Source organism: Arvicola amphibius, chromosome 2 (assembly GCF_903992535.2).
Source record: "Arvicola amphibius chromosome 2, mArvAmp1.2, whole genome shotgun sequence".
NCBI classification, from domain to species: domain Eukaryota; kingdom Metazoa; phylum Chordata; class Mammalia; order Rodentia; family Cricetidae; genus Arvicola; species Arvicola amphibius.
This window is the reverse complement of record NC_052048.2, coordinates 126,415,698-126,428,832: the sequence shown is the minus strand read 5'-3', so window position 1 is coordinate 126,428,832 and position 13,135 is coordinate 126,415,698. Positions and strand designations below refer to the sequence as shown.

General features: G+C 41.2%; 1 protein-coding gene across 6 annotated transcripts in view; it reads left to right on the top strand.

The window, feature by feature from the left end:
• The window catches only part of Ltbp1 (latent transforming growth factor beta binding protein 1), a 384,816-nt gene that overhangs the window by 245,045 nt on the left and 126,636 nt on the right, over positions 1-13,135 (top strand). For all 6 annotated transcript variants that reach the window (XM_038319233.1, XM_038319232.1, XM_038319231.1 and 3 more), the window contains one exon: positions 11,015-11,137. In XM_038319233.1, the coding sequence (XP_038175161.1) occupies positions 11,015-11,137 (123 nt within the window). The remainder of the gene's footprint in view (positions 1-11,014; positions 11,138-13,135) is intronic.

Below are 13,135 nucleotides of genomic sequence, written 5' to 3'. Positions count from 1 at the left end.
TCTTTTATTTACTCTGCTAATCTTTTAAATGTCTTTGTGAAGTAGGTGATGGAGATACTGAGGTCCATAGAGTTAGAAAATCATTCGGTATAGGCTAAGTCTCAAACTCGGTGGACTGAAGCTGGTGAGTTCTAAGACATTCTGGGCCACACACAAAGATCCACTCTGGATTTATAAAAAAGTAGAGGTAAAACTTTGCAAGCCATTATTTTAAGAGACTGGAGAATTCTTCAGGAGATGCTCGTGAATCTTGTATTTTCTTCTGTTGGTATGGCTGAGTGATTGTTAGTAAGTGTGGCTCATGTCGAGCAAATCCTCTGATGGTTGGTTAATAATACCACATCCTGGCTCATGTTGGTCTCAGGAGGAGGCCCGTAAAGCAGCATTGTGCTTTCTGGCAAGATTCTGGATTGTAGTATCACAGAACATTCTATTTCATGGTGCCTAAGAAGACACTGCTAAATTACACTGCAGAGAAGGCTGACTCGTGAAACAATATGATTTCATTCAGCATAATCTATTGTAATTGCTATTGAGAGCAAGGCTTAATTTCCCCCTCTTTGTGATATTATTAGTTGGCAAAATGAAATAGAACTTTCTCAAATTACGTATGTATGCTTAGGTTTCCTCAAGCCTTGAGGCTTTTTGATTTTGTTATCCCCAACAGAAATTCAAAGGGAACCCATTAAGCATCTAATTACTTGTGCTTCCCACATTGTTCTTTCAGTCTCTAGCCCCTCTCTGTTTACAAAGCACATTTAAAATTAAAGTGATTAATAACTAGAATTACATGATTTCCCTCAAGTCCCGAAGCAGCTTTTTACCAATGTGCACCGAATAACAAAGAACCAACTGTGCACATGTTAACTTGAGCAGCTTTCAAATCACTGCCCTTAAAGTTTTTCCCCCTCTCTCCTCTAGTGATGCAGTAATTATCTTTTCAAGAGAGTGATTTATTGCACACACATGCCGCTCTGAGAGCTGCCTCTCTCTCCTCAGCCTGATGGGATTGGTGCAATCTGCTTCATCTATCATAGCAAGCAATTCAGCTGTGTTTCCTGGTGGATCTAGAATGACATTCTTCATCTGTCATTTGATTATTTTGCTAATGGCTTCTTATAGAATGAGAAAGAAGTGGAATAATACTGTCTAGAAATAGTAGTAAGAATGCCTACTTTTCGATTGCATTTTCAAATGCTAGGCACTTCCTCTCTTCCAATAGTGCCTTCCCATCCCATCACCCTATCATGGAATGGGATGAGTGTTTAAGATGCAGACATGCTGGGTGTGGTGGGGATGTATGTGGGTCAGATGGTGGTGGGCTTGTCTGGCATCTTTGAAGCCCTGAGTTTGGTCTTCATCACAATTAAACTGGGCATGCTGGCACCTCCTGTAATCCCAGCACTTAGGAGCTAGGAGTAGAAATTTGAGCAGTTCAAAGCCTCTTTAGAGTGAGTCAGAGGCCAACCTGGGCTACATGAGACCCTGTTCCCTAACCCTAGTTGGGTATATGCTTCTAAAGTCCTAAATAATTTTTAAAAGCAAGCATCTCTTGGCAATCCCTAAAAATCACTTACACATTTCATTATTTTACAGATAAAAATTCAATATAACTGTTTTCTACCTTAAAATCACCTGCCAAAAACAGTATGGATTGAGTCAATATACATAAATATGAGATGCCTTGCAGCTTTTATCACTGGTGGCATAAAACTTAGTTTTTTGTTGTTTTTTATGACAATTTTTCATTACTTTATAATAAATGTTAGTTTTTCAAGGACAGTCTTGAAAACCTTCCCAGCGATTCACTATTCCACAAATGTTAATTGACAGGGCATTCCTGCCATGCATAGGAGATGTGTCATGAGCTGTGGGTAAGATGCTGTTCCTCCGCTCAAATGGCAGTTTGAGTCAGCAGGCTGCAATTCGCTTGAGTCAGCTGACTCAAGATGAGCCCCCAAAGGAGGAGTTATGAAGAAGTTGCCCATGGACCTTTCTCCTGTTAGTGTTTTACTATTGTACTTGTTGTTTTGCTTTAACAAAATAACTGAACAAAACTGAACCAGTCATGGCAGTCGCATTCATTGCCAAAACTTCCATTGATGGGCCTTTTATAGCTAAGATGTTCCCTAAAGTGTACCTATCATCAAATTTCATTTAGACTCAAAACAATAAACTGCACATTTTTAAGGATCGTTGTATTTGTTAGATGACACTTGCCTGATGATTATATTATATATGATGCAATTTCATTATCAAACTTTTTTGTGAGTATATTTAATCCATGGTTAGGTAGACTAGTGCACAGATACAGTGAGTGTGTAATCCATGGGCAGACTAGTGCACAGATACAATGGCAGAGTCACAAGAGTGTCTAGCGTCATCACAAAGCAAACATACTGTACAATTATTTCCCAGGTCAACACACAGAGTATATCTTGGACCTTGAAACTGCCCTGATTTCCCCCTGGAATTTCATTTTCTTCCTCTGTTCCAGGTGTAATCAGTGTTCTAACTCTTGCAACCATAGAGTAGTTTTGTATCTTTAGAAAATTTTAAAATTTGTTATTATTTCTTATCTCTCTCTTCCTCGTATTTTTCTTCCTTCGCTCCCTTCTCTTCCTCCTTTTTCATTGAGATAGGCTCCTCCTAGGGAGTTCATGCTGGCCCCAAAGACATTATGGAGTCCAGGAATCTCTTGAACATGTAGTCCTCTGCCTCCTGGGTGCTGGGATTAAAGGCACATGCCACTATGTCCAACCCAGTATGTGTTCCTTCTCTCACTTAACAGCATGTGGCCAATCAGCTTTTATTCCGACTGCTGAGGTGACACTTTTGATGGCTGTTGTTACTCAGCACCCCCAGGGCCCCTTCCTCCTTTGCTGTGTTCTTCCTTGACTTCTCCTTGTTTTTCTTGCAGCCTTGCTACATACCTATGTCCTCTTAGACAGTAATCTTCTTCTTCCTGAATTAAGTGAAGTGTGTGTGTGTGTGTGTGTGTGTGTGTGTGTTCATGTGGGTCTATAAACATATGAGTGCATATGTGTGCAGGCTAGAAGAAGACACTAACCATCTTCTTCAATTGCTTTCTACCAAATATTTTTTAAGACAAGGTCTCTCACTAAACCTGAAGCTTGCTGATTCAGCTATGCTAACCATCTTGCCAGCCCCAAAGATCTTTCTGTGTTTGCCTCACCAGCACTGAAATGTAGGCGTGCTTAACTATTTTATGTGAGTAATGAAGGTTGAACTTGGGTCTTCTTAATTGTGCAACCAGCACTTCTCAGACAACCATTTTCCCAGCTCACTTGTTGTAGTTAGAATTTCTACTGCAGTGAGGAAACACCATGACCGAAAGCAAGTTGGGGAAGAAAGGATTAATTTGGCTTACACTCCCACAGCACTGTTCATCACTGATGGAAGTCAGGACAGGAACCCAAACAGGGAAGGATCCTGAAGGCAGGAACTGATGTCAAGATCATGGAGGGGAGCTGCTTACTGGCTTGCTCCTGATGGTTTGCTCAGTCTGATTTCTTACAGAACCCAGGACCACCAGTCCAGGGATGACTCCACCCACAATGGACTGGACCCTCCCCCATCAATCACTAATTAAGAAAATACCCTATAGACTTGCTTGCCTACAACCCTATCTTATGGAGGCATTTCCTCAATTTCTCCCTCCCCTCAGATGAAGTTAGCTTGTGCCCAAACTATCCAGCATACCACTGTATCTTCTTAAATAGTCAACTCATCCAACTGAGGAAAATATTTATCTCAAGGCAGTTTTTCCTCTGTCTTCAAATGCAAGTCCTACTGCTGATAGAATTCTGTGTTGGAATTTCTATCCATCAGCAAGGTGAAGCAGACACAACTGATTCTCCAGGAAGCCCTATGTTTCCCCCCTCTGTATAAAGATTCCCAGATGCCATTCTCACCTTGTCCCCAATGTCTGTTAGTGACCAGACATGCCTCATTTCCTGTGTTAACTTGTGACACAGAATAGGGGGTAAATTATTACTCACTTGGTTAAACACACATGTTTTCTTATAGGAAAATGATGTGTAAATGTGTATTTATTTCTCATGAGGGTACTTACCCCATTCAACATGTCATGAGTCAAATGCCATCCTTTGTTTATCCTCCTTTGTTCAACCCTGGAAGCTGGCAGGTTGTTCTGAAGAATAGTTAAGCTATAAGTAACTTGGGGATTATTTCTGTTAGCCTTTTCATGTTACAAGATGGGGAATGTAGATGGGGGAATTTTAGTGAATTGCTCCATGTTACAAAATTTAACATCTTAATTATACCAGAGACTGGATCTTTTTTTGTTTTGTTTTGTTTTGTTTTGTTTTGGTTTTTCGAGACAGGGTTTCCCTGTAGTTTCTAGAGCCTGTCCTGGAACTAGCTCTTGTAGACCAGGCTGGCCTCAAACTCAGAGATCCCCCTGCCTCTGCCTCCCAAGTGCTGGGATTAAAGGTGTGCGCCACCACCACCCAGCCCAGAGACTGTGTCTTAATGGAATATTTCTGCTATTAGATTTGCCACCCCCTTGCTCCTTTAAAAAGTGATGTGATTTTTTTTGTTTTTTTTTTTTGACATGTGATTTTTAAAGAAAAATATTTCACAAAATGGTATATATAGTCATGAAGTTCAAGGGACACAGCTAAGCGATACATGTCTAAATGAAGAGGAGGAGTCTTGTTGCATCTTATTGGCTTACTTATAACGTTCTCTAGGACTGGATCCTTAGGCTGTTTGGGGAGAATCTCTAGTTATGCGTTTTCCTGAATTCTATAAATTTTGCACTATATATTTGAGGGGGGGGGGGTCTTATGCAAACTCCAGGGCTGGCAGAGTAATGATCCATGCTAGGCAACAAGGAAATCCAGTTCAACATGATGCAGTAGCTGGTATTGGTTCAAACTTCAAGAATCTGACCTCAGACGGTTTATATTTAAGTACAATAAAATATAGAAAAAACATTTCTTGGTGTAACATAATCCCCTGTGCACAAGAAGGCAGGATTACATCAAAACTCTTTTCAAAGTGTGTGCCCCTTCTTCCACAAAGATGGACTTTATATATCGGCTATATGTGTTATCTTAAGGGCCTAAGGGAGGATCTGGTGTGGTCTTGGTCATACAGAGGTCATCTGGGCTATTAGCTACTTCCAGTTTTGGTTGTGCTTGAGGGAGGCAGCTTGGCCTAAAGATAGCACAGGGGATACCTAGGCTATTAGCCATCTCTATTCCCAGACTTCTGGGCAGAAAACAGGTTATACATCTTTTTCTCTTGAAAAGACAACCCTGCGTGTTTCACATTCCTGGCTCACTAGTGCTATCTCTGAGCTCAAGGACCTTTGAACTTCCAACAGTAGATTATTTAACATCATTTTTTTTCTTCAGTGCTGGGTATCAAACTAAAGGTATTGTATATACCAGGTAGTCACTCTGTCTCCGAGTTACATCCTCAGCCCTTAGGAGCTTGTTCATCTTAGTTTAAGTTATGTAATGTGGCCAAGATTTAACCACGTAGACAGTTTTGTGTTCTGGCTCTTTACAGTAAGTCAGAGCTTCGTTGGTAGGCTGTAGAGGTAGAACCCCTTGCAAGTGTTTTCAGCAAGGGAGAAACATGTAATCTTTCTGTGAGCTATACGTAGCTTTACTAGTTCTGCTTTCCCTCTGCTTCTGTGAACTCCCAGCCTGTCCTAACACAGCACTGGAACTGGAGATAGAAGTATGTGCGGGGGTGGCTATAAGACTGTGTCTCCTTCTGCCTTTATTTTAGCTTTGGTTCTTGAGCCAAGTGGGTGGTGCTGTGTGCCGTGGTCTTGCTGTTCCTGATGAGGATAGGGCCCCATGGACTTTTCAGAGACAATGGTGGCCTGCAGAAGAAGAACAAGGAATAAATCCAATTGATTACCTATTTTTGTTTTTTAAACCGACTATTCAAGTACTTTTGGCTTAGAGTGAGTACATTAAAGAAATGTGGTTGACCCCATAAAATGCAAGATTTCTGATCTCTATTGTATTTGGCAAGTGTCAGTTACTTATATTTTATAATCGAGTTAGATGATTTTCTTCTTGAATGTGTGTGGTGCTGGGAGAAGCTTTTCTTAAATAAGGAAAACAGCCTTAGGAGTTGAAGTCTGGATGGAATTATAACTCACAATTTGCCAGTCACATTTCATATGGTTGTTAAACTTTGGCCCCATACCGTCTTCGCTCAGAATGGTCCATAAGCTTATTTTATCTGGATGTAATATGTTTGCTATAACCTGTGTTTTGTCCTTCATCTGCTTGTAGATCTGCAGCTCCTTTCCATTTATTTAGAAAAATCCAAAAGAACTTGACTACCGCGGAGGGTTCTCTGAATGTCTGCTCATGGTTCTTATTACTTTTTGAATCACTAAATGATCAGTTATAAGAGATAAACTTTTGGCTTTTTGGTTTTCCTTGAACACAAAGGCAATGGATTATCTACAAACCTCTCAGAATACAGCAGGGGATGGAAGACAGAATGGCAAGGAAAAAAAGAACATATCTATCTAGGTTTTTGAGGTAATAGTTTACCTATGGCTGTTGACAACTTGTCAGTGGAATCCTTCCCAAAGTTTGATTTGCACCTTGTTGATAGAGACATAGCGGAGTAAAGCAGACTGCCTTAGTCTTTATAGCCAACTCCCAGCTCCGCCTCATCCTGCCTCACTTCGTAATGGTTTGTTCTGCACATCTGAAAACTTCAGTGCGTACTGTAAGTCCGGGCAGAGCGATCCTTTGTCAAGGAGATTACTTTCTGAATGTTTAGTATCCTTGGTATCCATCCTCTTTGAGTTTCCCAGTCCTCATGAAAACCAGATGTTCTCCAGGCAAGAGTAGAACACATCTCCCTTTGAGGATCATAGACCATCCTCCCTCTGACGGACATGGGCCATGGTGGCTCACACCTAAAATCCCAGGCCCTAGGATAGTGAAACAGGAGGATTGCGGTGAACTTGAGGCCAGCCTGAGCTACACAATGAATTCTAGCTCAGCCTGGGACCACAGGGTGAGACTTCATTTCAAGCAAAATAAAGCAAAAGCAAGAGGCCAGCCATCCTCCAAACCTGTAAACACTCCATGTCACACTTCAGCAGAAGATGTTTTACATCTAAATGGCTAAAAAGTATGTAAGAAAGAATTCAGTGTCAAACCTCATCTGAGAACTGCAGACTAGAACCGCAGTGACACAACACTGCCCCCTGCCAAGGTGACCGGATGCTGTAAAGACTGATACTAAGTTGACAAGGACTTGTCAACTGGGAGTGGAAATTGGCATGCCTCCTGGACAGCTTTTTAAAGTGAATATAAGCCTTCTCTAGGGGCCTGGAAATTCTACCCTTAAATATAGACTCAAGAGAATGAATGCTGTCTATACCTATAGGTGTACATATAGGTAGATACTTGAATGTGTATATGTGTGCACACATGTATTTACGAATGCTCACAGACCATTGATGATAATGGCCCCATATGGGGGACGAAAAAGCAAACACAGTGTTAGAATGGTTAAGTTCGGTTTCCTCACAGAATAACATATAACACACTTTGGAAAGACTGAGCTGAAGAACTTCATAGTAAAGAGTAATGTAAATGAGATAAAATAAGCAACGTGGTCACAAAAATAAGCCAGATAACAGCAGTCAGAACAATAGCCAGCTATGGGTGCAAAGATTTCATCTGGGAAGGGGCTGGACAGAGCTCTCTGATCTATATATATATAATATATATATATATATATATATTATATATATATATGTTTGTGCGTGTCTGTGTGGGAATGTATATGAGTGCAGGTATCTGTAGAGGCCAAAGGGTGTCGAGTCTCCTGGAGCTGGAGTTGAGTAGCCCATGAGGGTGCTTGGAACTGAACTCAGGTCCTCTGCAAGGACAGTACTCACTCTTAACCTCTGAGCCATCTCTCGAGCCCCTGCGGAAACATTCTCAGTCATCACCTTGATGGTGAATACATCATAGTATATGCACACGTGTACTTCCTTGTTGTGGTTTATTTATTTTTGAGATTGTATTTTAATTATAACACTTCCCCCTTCTCTTTCCCCCTTCTCAACTCTCTCATATACCTTTCCCTGCTCTCCTTCAAACACATGTCTTTCTTTCGGAGAGAGGCTGACTTTGAGTATGTATGCCTCCTGTTTCCATCTCTGAGTCTTGGGATTGAGGGTCTGTGCCAACAACCCTGGGTGCCTATGGCTGTGCACTTTAGATGGCGATGCTTCAGAGCACATAAAATGAATAGGAGATACCTCGAAATAGAATGCATCTCTGATCGTGATGCTGTAGGAAATATGCTAAGACATAGGCCAAATCAGCTACTGAAGGAAACAGGAGTCTTTCTGGCAGCTGGGAGTGTGTTCAGAAAGGTCATGCTTCAAGGTTCCTTGGATAAGTTGGGGGCAGTGGCAGTCAGGGTATGGTGGCCCAAGATAACCAGAGTAGTAAAAATCAGGAGAATTTTTCATGACTCCCACCCTCAACTTGCCTGTTCATATCCACACCTGTAGGTCTCTTGGTCCTTATTACTTGTCCCAAGGCATCATGGGTAAGGCTGTGAGCTGGGTTATGGAAGGTGCAAAGGAGAGGCATTGGAAAGGAGTTTTTGCTAATTGTTATAAATGAGGCATCTATGGGTCAGAAGATGGAAGACCTTCAACCTTGACCTGACAGCCAGCAGCGTGGCTGGATGAAGACATTTAAAAAGCCTGGTAACAAAGGAAGGTTCTTATTCCCAAGAAGTGATCATGGGATGTGTCATTGAATAGGAGGAAAAGGCTCACAGTCATAGCCCAGAGAGACGTGAGGGAGAAATAGAAGAGTGGAGACTTTGTCCAGTGTTTCTGATCATGACTGGCTGGCTACCCAAACCTCAGGCTTTACTTGGATCTCATGATAAAGTCTTTGCTTGTACTGTGTAAGCTCCAACTGGACTTGGCCTTCCTCCTGGTCCTTCATGGTGGTTTTCTTAAGAAGAATGAGTTAGAGAGGAATATTTTCAATTATGCGTCACACATAAATGACTGCTATATCACAGTACACAGCCTGATAAACAAGACCCTCAGGTGCTGGGCTGGGTGTTCTTTTGAGTATGATCTAGATATGCCTCTGTCCAGATGTATTCCAGCTGACAGACTGTAGAGTTTATATAACACATATACACTAATTTCTCATCTGTATGTCATGCCCCAAGTTCCATTTTGTCCCTGATGTTAACTAAAAAACTGCCCCTCCTATAACATATACTTATATGAAAGTCTGCTTATGGAATCTAATACCTCATACAATAAATATACACAGTGGGAAAAAATTAAAAAATTAAAACTGTGTGACTTAGATGAACTATCTATAACACAGATATGTACAAATTCTTAGAACATCTTCCAACATTCATGTTTAAGTAATATTTTCTTAAATAATTATTTATCAAGGAAGTGTTTCACTTTTATGTGAAGATTCTGTAATACTTTTCTAACATTGTGTCCAATCTTAATTTAGAAATTAATGTTTTAAAGCCCTTCATAAAAAGATTGCAGAAGAATTCCTAATAGAAAGACATAAATATTACTTGATATAGCAGCACTAACAGCCAACATCTGTTAGCTGTTAAGCTTCGTAGCCCACACTGGATCCAATAAAAATGGCTACTAGCTTTTCGTTTTTAACTTATCCTGTGTGTGTGTGTGTGTGTGTGTGTGTGTGTGTGTGTGTGTAGGATAAGATATATATATATATATATATATATACATATATATATATATATACATATATGTCCTTTACAAGGGGCTGTATAAGCTTTTGTTTTTGTTTTCAGTCACCAGGTTTGTATATTCTCTCTCAGCTCATTTTGATTTCTTCTGGGACTGGCCCATAGGGCAGTCTCTGTTTCCAGGCATACTATTCCCTTTCTCTTTGTTCCAGAATCTTCTACTACTGGACATTTCTACTTAGGTATCACAATTCGACCTTTAACTATGAAACTGAATTCTTCATCTTTGGGCATTCTCCATTCACAAAGCTTCTCCTCTTCCCTTAATCTAAAGCCCTCCAGACATCTTTGTGCCCAATCGAGTGCCAGGCTTTGTCAGGTGTTTTTTTTTTCTTTTTTTAAGAAATGAATTGTGCTTTCCTCACTTTCCTGGTTATGCTTCCTGTCCCCCACATGGCTCATCACCGGCCGTCACCATGTGGCTCAGCATCCTTCACTGGCTTGTTTTATGGTCTCTGCTCACCACGCCACATACTTGTCAGGTGAACTACTGTGGAGTCTACCATTGATAACACCACTTTCCTACTCAAAACCTTTCAATATAGCTTTCTGTTCTCAGTAAGATCGAATCCAAGCATGGCCTATCTTGTCCCAGCTCTGTGTCCACCTGCTTATCTCATTGAAACTTATTTCCATTCGGTGGCTTGACTTACCATTTCTCGAGTCCCTTCCCTTGGCCAGTCTCTACACACATGAATATTCCTTCTGTCCCAGGCCCCTCACACTCACCTTCTACCCTCTGCAGCACTGCCTCTAATGTCTTTCAGGGGCTCATGACTGTCTGGATGGGCAGTTGCAGAACTGAATGTCGGTTTATAATAGTTCTAGTTTGGGGAACACACTGTTCCTTACACTTTTGCAGTTCACATATTCTATGTGCAGCTAGGCTGTTGCTGTCTCCACTAATAGGAAAGCTCCATGAAGATGGCCCTGTTGCTTGGTTTTGTTCGCTAATGTATTTCTGGCACTTGAGACAGAACCTGGAGTCTAGTGTGTGCCTCAAAACTAATGATATGACTGCAGATGTTTAATGAAGATCCAGTCATTTTAATCTTAGTTTCTTTATTCCTGCCGTGTTCCCCCTTTGTTTATTTTAAGCAAGATAATTTCAGTAAAGCAGAAAGCAAACAGGAGACTATCCAGCACACCAAGGCTCAGCTGCTCCCTCTGATCGGCTTTTGCTTTCTTGCAGATATTAATGAATGTCAGCTACAAGGTGTATGCCCTAATGGTGAGTGTTTGAACACCATGGGCAGCTACCGATGTTCCTGCAAAATGGGATTTGGGCCCGACCCTACCTTTTCAAGTTGTGTTCGTAAGTAATAATCAGTTTGACTTTCTCTATTTTGATCCTGTGTCTATGGGGGTTATCCAAAAGAAGAAAAATATTTAGCTGGGCCCTGAAAAATACAGAAGAAAATGTCATTAATAAAAAAATGACAAGAGCAAGAACACCAACACAATAGGGTAAATTAAATCCATATTATGCATTTTAACTGCATTAAAAAATACTGCACGGCAGAAAAGGGCAGAATCACAAGGGGGGACTAGATCCGGATAAAAATGAAGAGTTTGCCGGGCAGTGGGGGCGCACATCTTTGATCTCAGCAGCACTAAGGAGGCAGAGGCAGGTAAAGCAAGTTCCAGGACAGCCAGGGCTACACACGGGAACCCTATCTTAAAAAACATAAAAACAAAAACAAACAGAAAAAGAGGGTGGGGAGAAAACTGAAATAGGTGTATCAGTCCTTTGGTTCTGAGAGATAAAAACCGATTATTTTTCCTTCATAAATATTTAAACCTTCTTTAGGTTAGGTCAAGCTCATTCTCTCAGTTTCTAATTATTGCAGATCCTGGTCCACCAGAGTCTGTTTTTAAGAGAGTTCACTGTACTTTCTCAGTTGGAGAAGCCTGGAAAATCATTCCGAAGCTCATGCTACTCAGATTTTCTGGTTCTGCTCTAATGTCCTCTGAGTTTACAAGAGGCTCCTAAAGTGACATTGCTGGTTTGGGGAAGTGTCTCTGGGGTTTTCTTTCCTATATAGTAAAAGTAAAAGTCTCCCATGAAATCACATATTCTAATATTGAAATATGGTTTTACCAAAGAGGCCCTCCTTCGTGAAAATAAATTTAGTATTGGCGTTAGGGTTTTTTATATGATCAGTATAGGTTATGCATTCTGTATGCCAATTAGATTGGATGCGCCTGAGATAAATAAAGGCCTCAAAAACAGCCTCTGTGTGTGTGTGTGTGTGTGTGTGTGTGTGTGTGTGTGTGTGCACGTGCTTGTGTGTGGTGTGTATGTGTGTGTCTGGATGTAGACAAGAGCATACCTCAGACACCATTTACCTTGCTGTTTTGGGGCAAGGTCTCTCATTGGCTTGGAGCTTATCAAGTAGGGAAGATTGATTGGCCAGTGACTCCCAGGGCTCTACCTCCCTCTGCCTCTTCAGCACTGGAATTATAAGCAGGAGCCACACCCCTGGATTGTTCATACATGGATTCTAGGGATCGGACGCAGTATCTCATGCTCACAGGGTGAGAAGTTTACCAGCGAAGCTCTCTCCCTAGCCTTAAATGCAGATTAAGAAATATTATTTTATATTGTAATGTATATGGGTGTTTTGTCTCCATGTGTGTCTGTGTGCCATCTATATGCCTGGTGTCTACAGAAGCCAAGAGACCGTACTGGATCTCCTGGAACCAGAGTTATAGACAGTTGTGAGCCAACATGAGACGCTGGGAATAGAATCACAGTTCTCTGGAACTGCAGCCAATGCCCTTAACCACTGAGCCATCTCTCCAGCCCCCAAATGCAGAATTTTCAAAGATAACCATATTTCATTGTAACCCTTTTATTAGGAAAGCAGGTAGACAATGCACCTTTAAAAAAGACCGTATACAATTATACAGAGTTGAAAATGTCACGGCAGGGGAGGTAACTGGATGGGTGATGCTGTGTGTTTCTGTCCAGCTTGGCTCTTTGAATTTCACCTGATGTGGACTTGGTGTTTACTAAGCTGCATCATGCTTTTCCTGCCCCACATTTGATCACGTGAAAGCCTTCTTCACGATGACACGGTCCTTCAGTTTTAGCACTGTTTATCTCTGTCTAAGCTGGGATATAGAGAAAGGATGAATGCAGTAATGTGAAAAATCACAGTCCCCTGTGCTGGATGTAAGCCTTTTAAAGCATTGTTACTAATTCCTTATATTTTCCTTTAAAACCTGACCAATGCAGATTAGGAAATTGTACACGTAAGTCTTTCTTTTTTTTTCTCCTGTGTTCTCTTATGGGTGGTTCTGGTCTGAA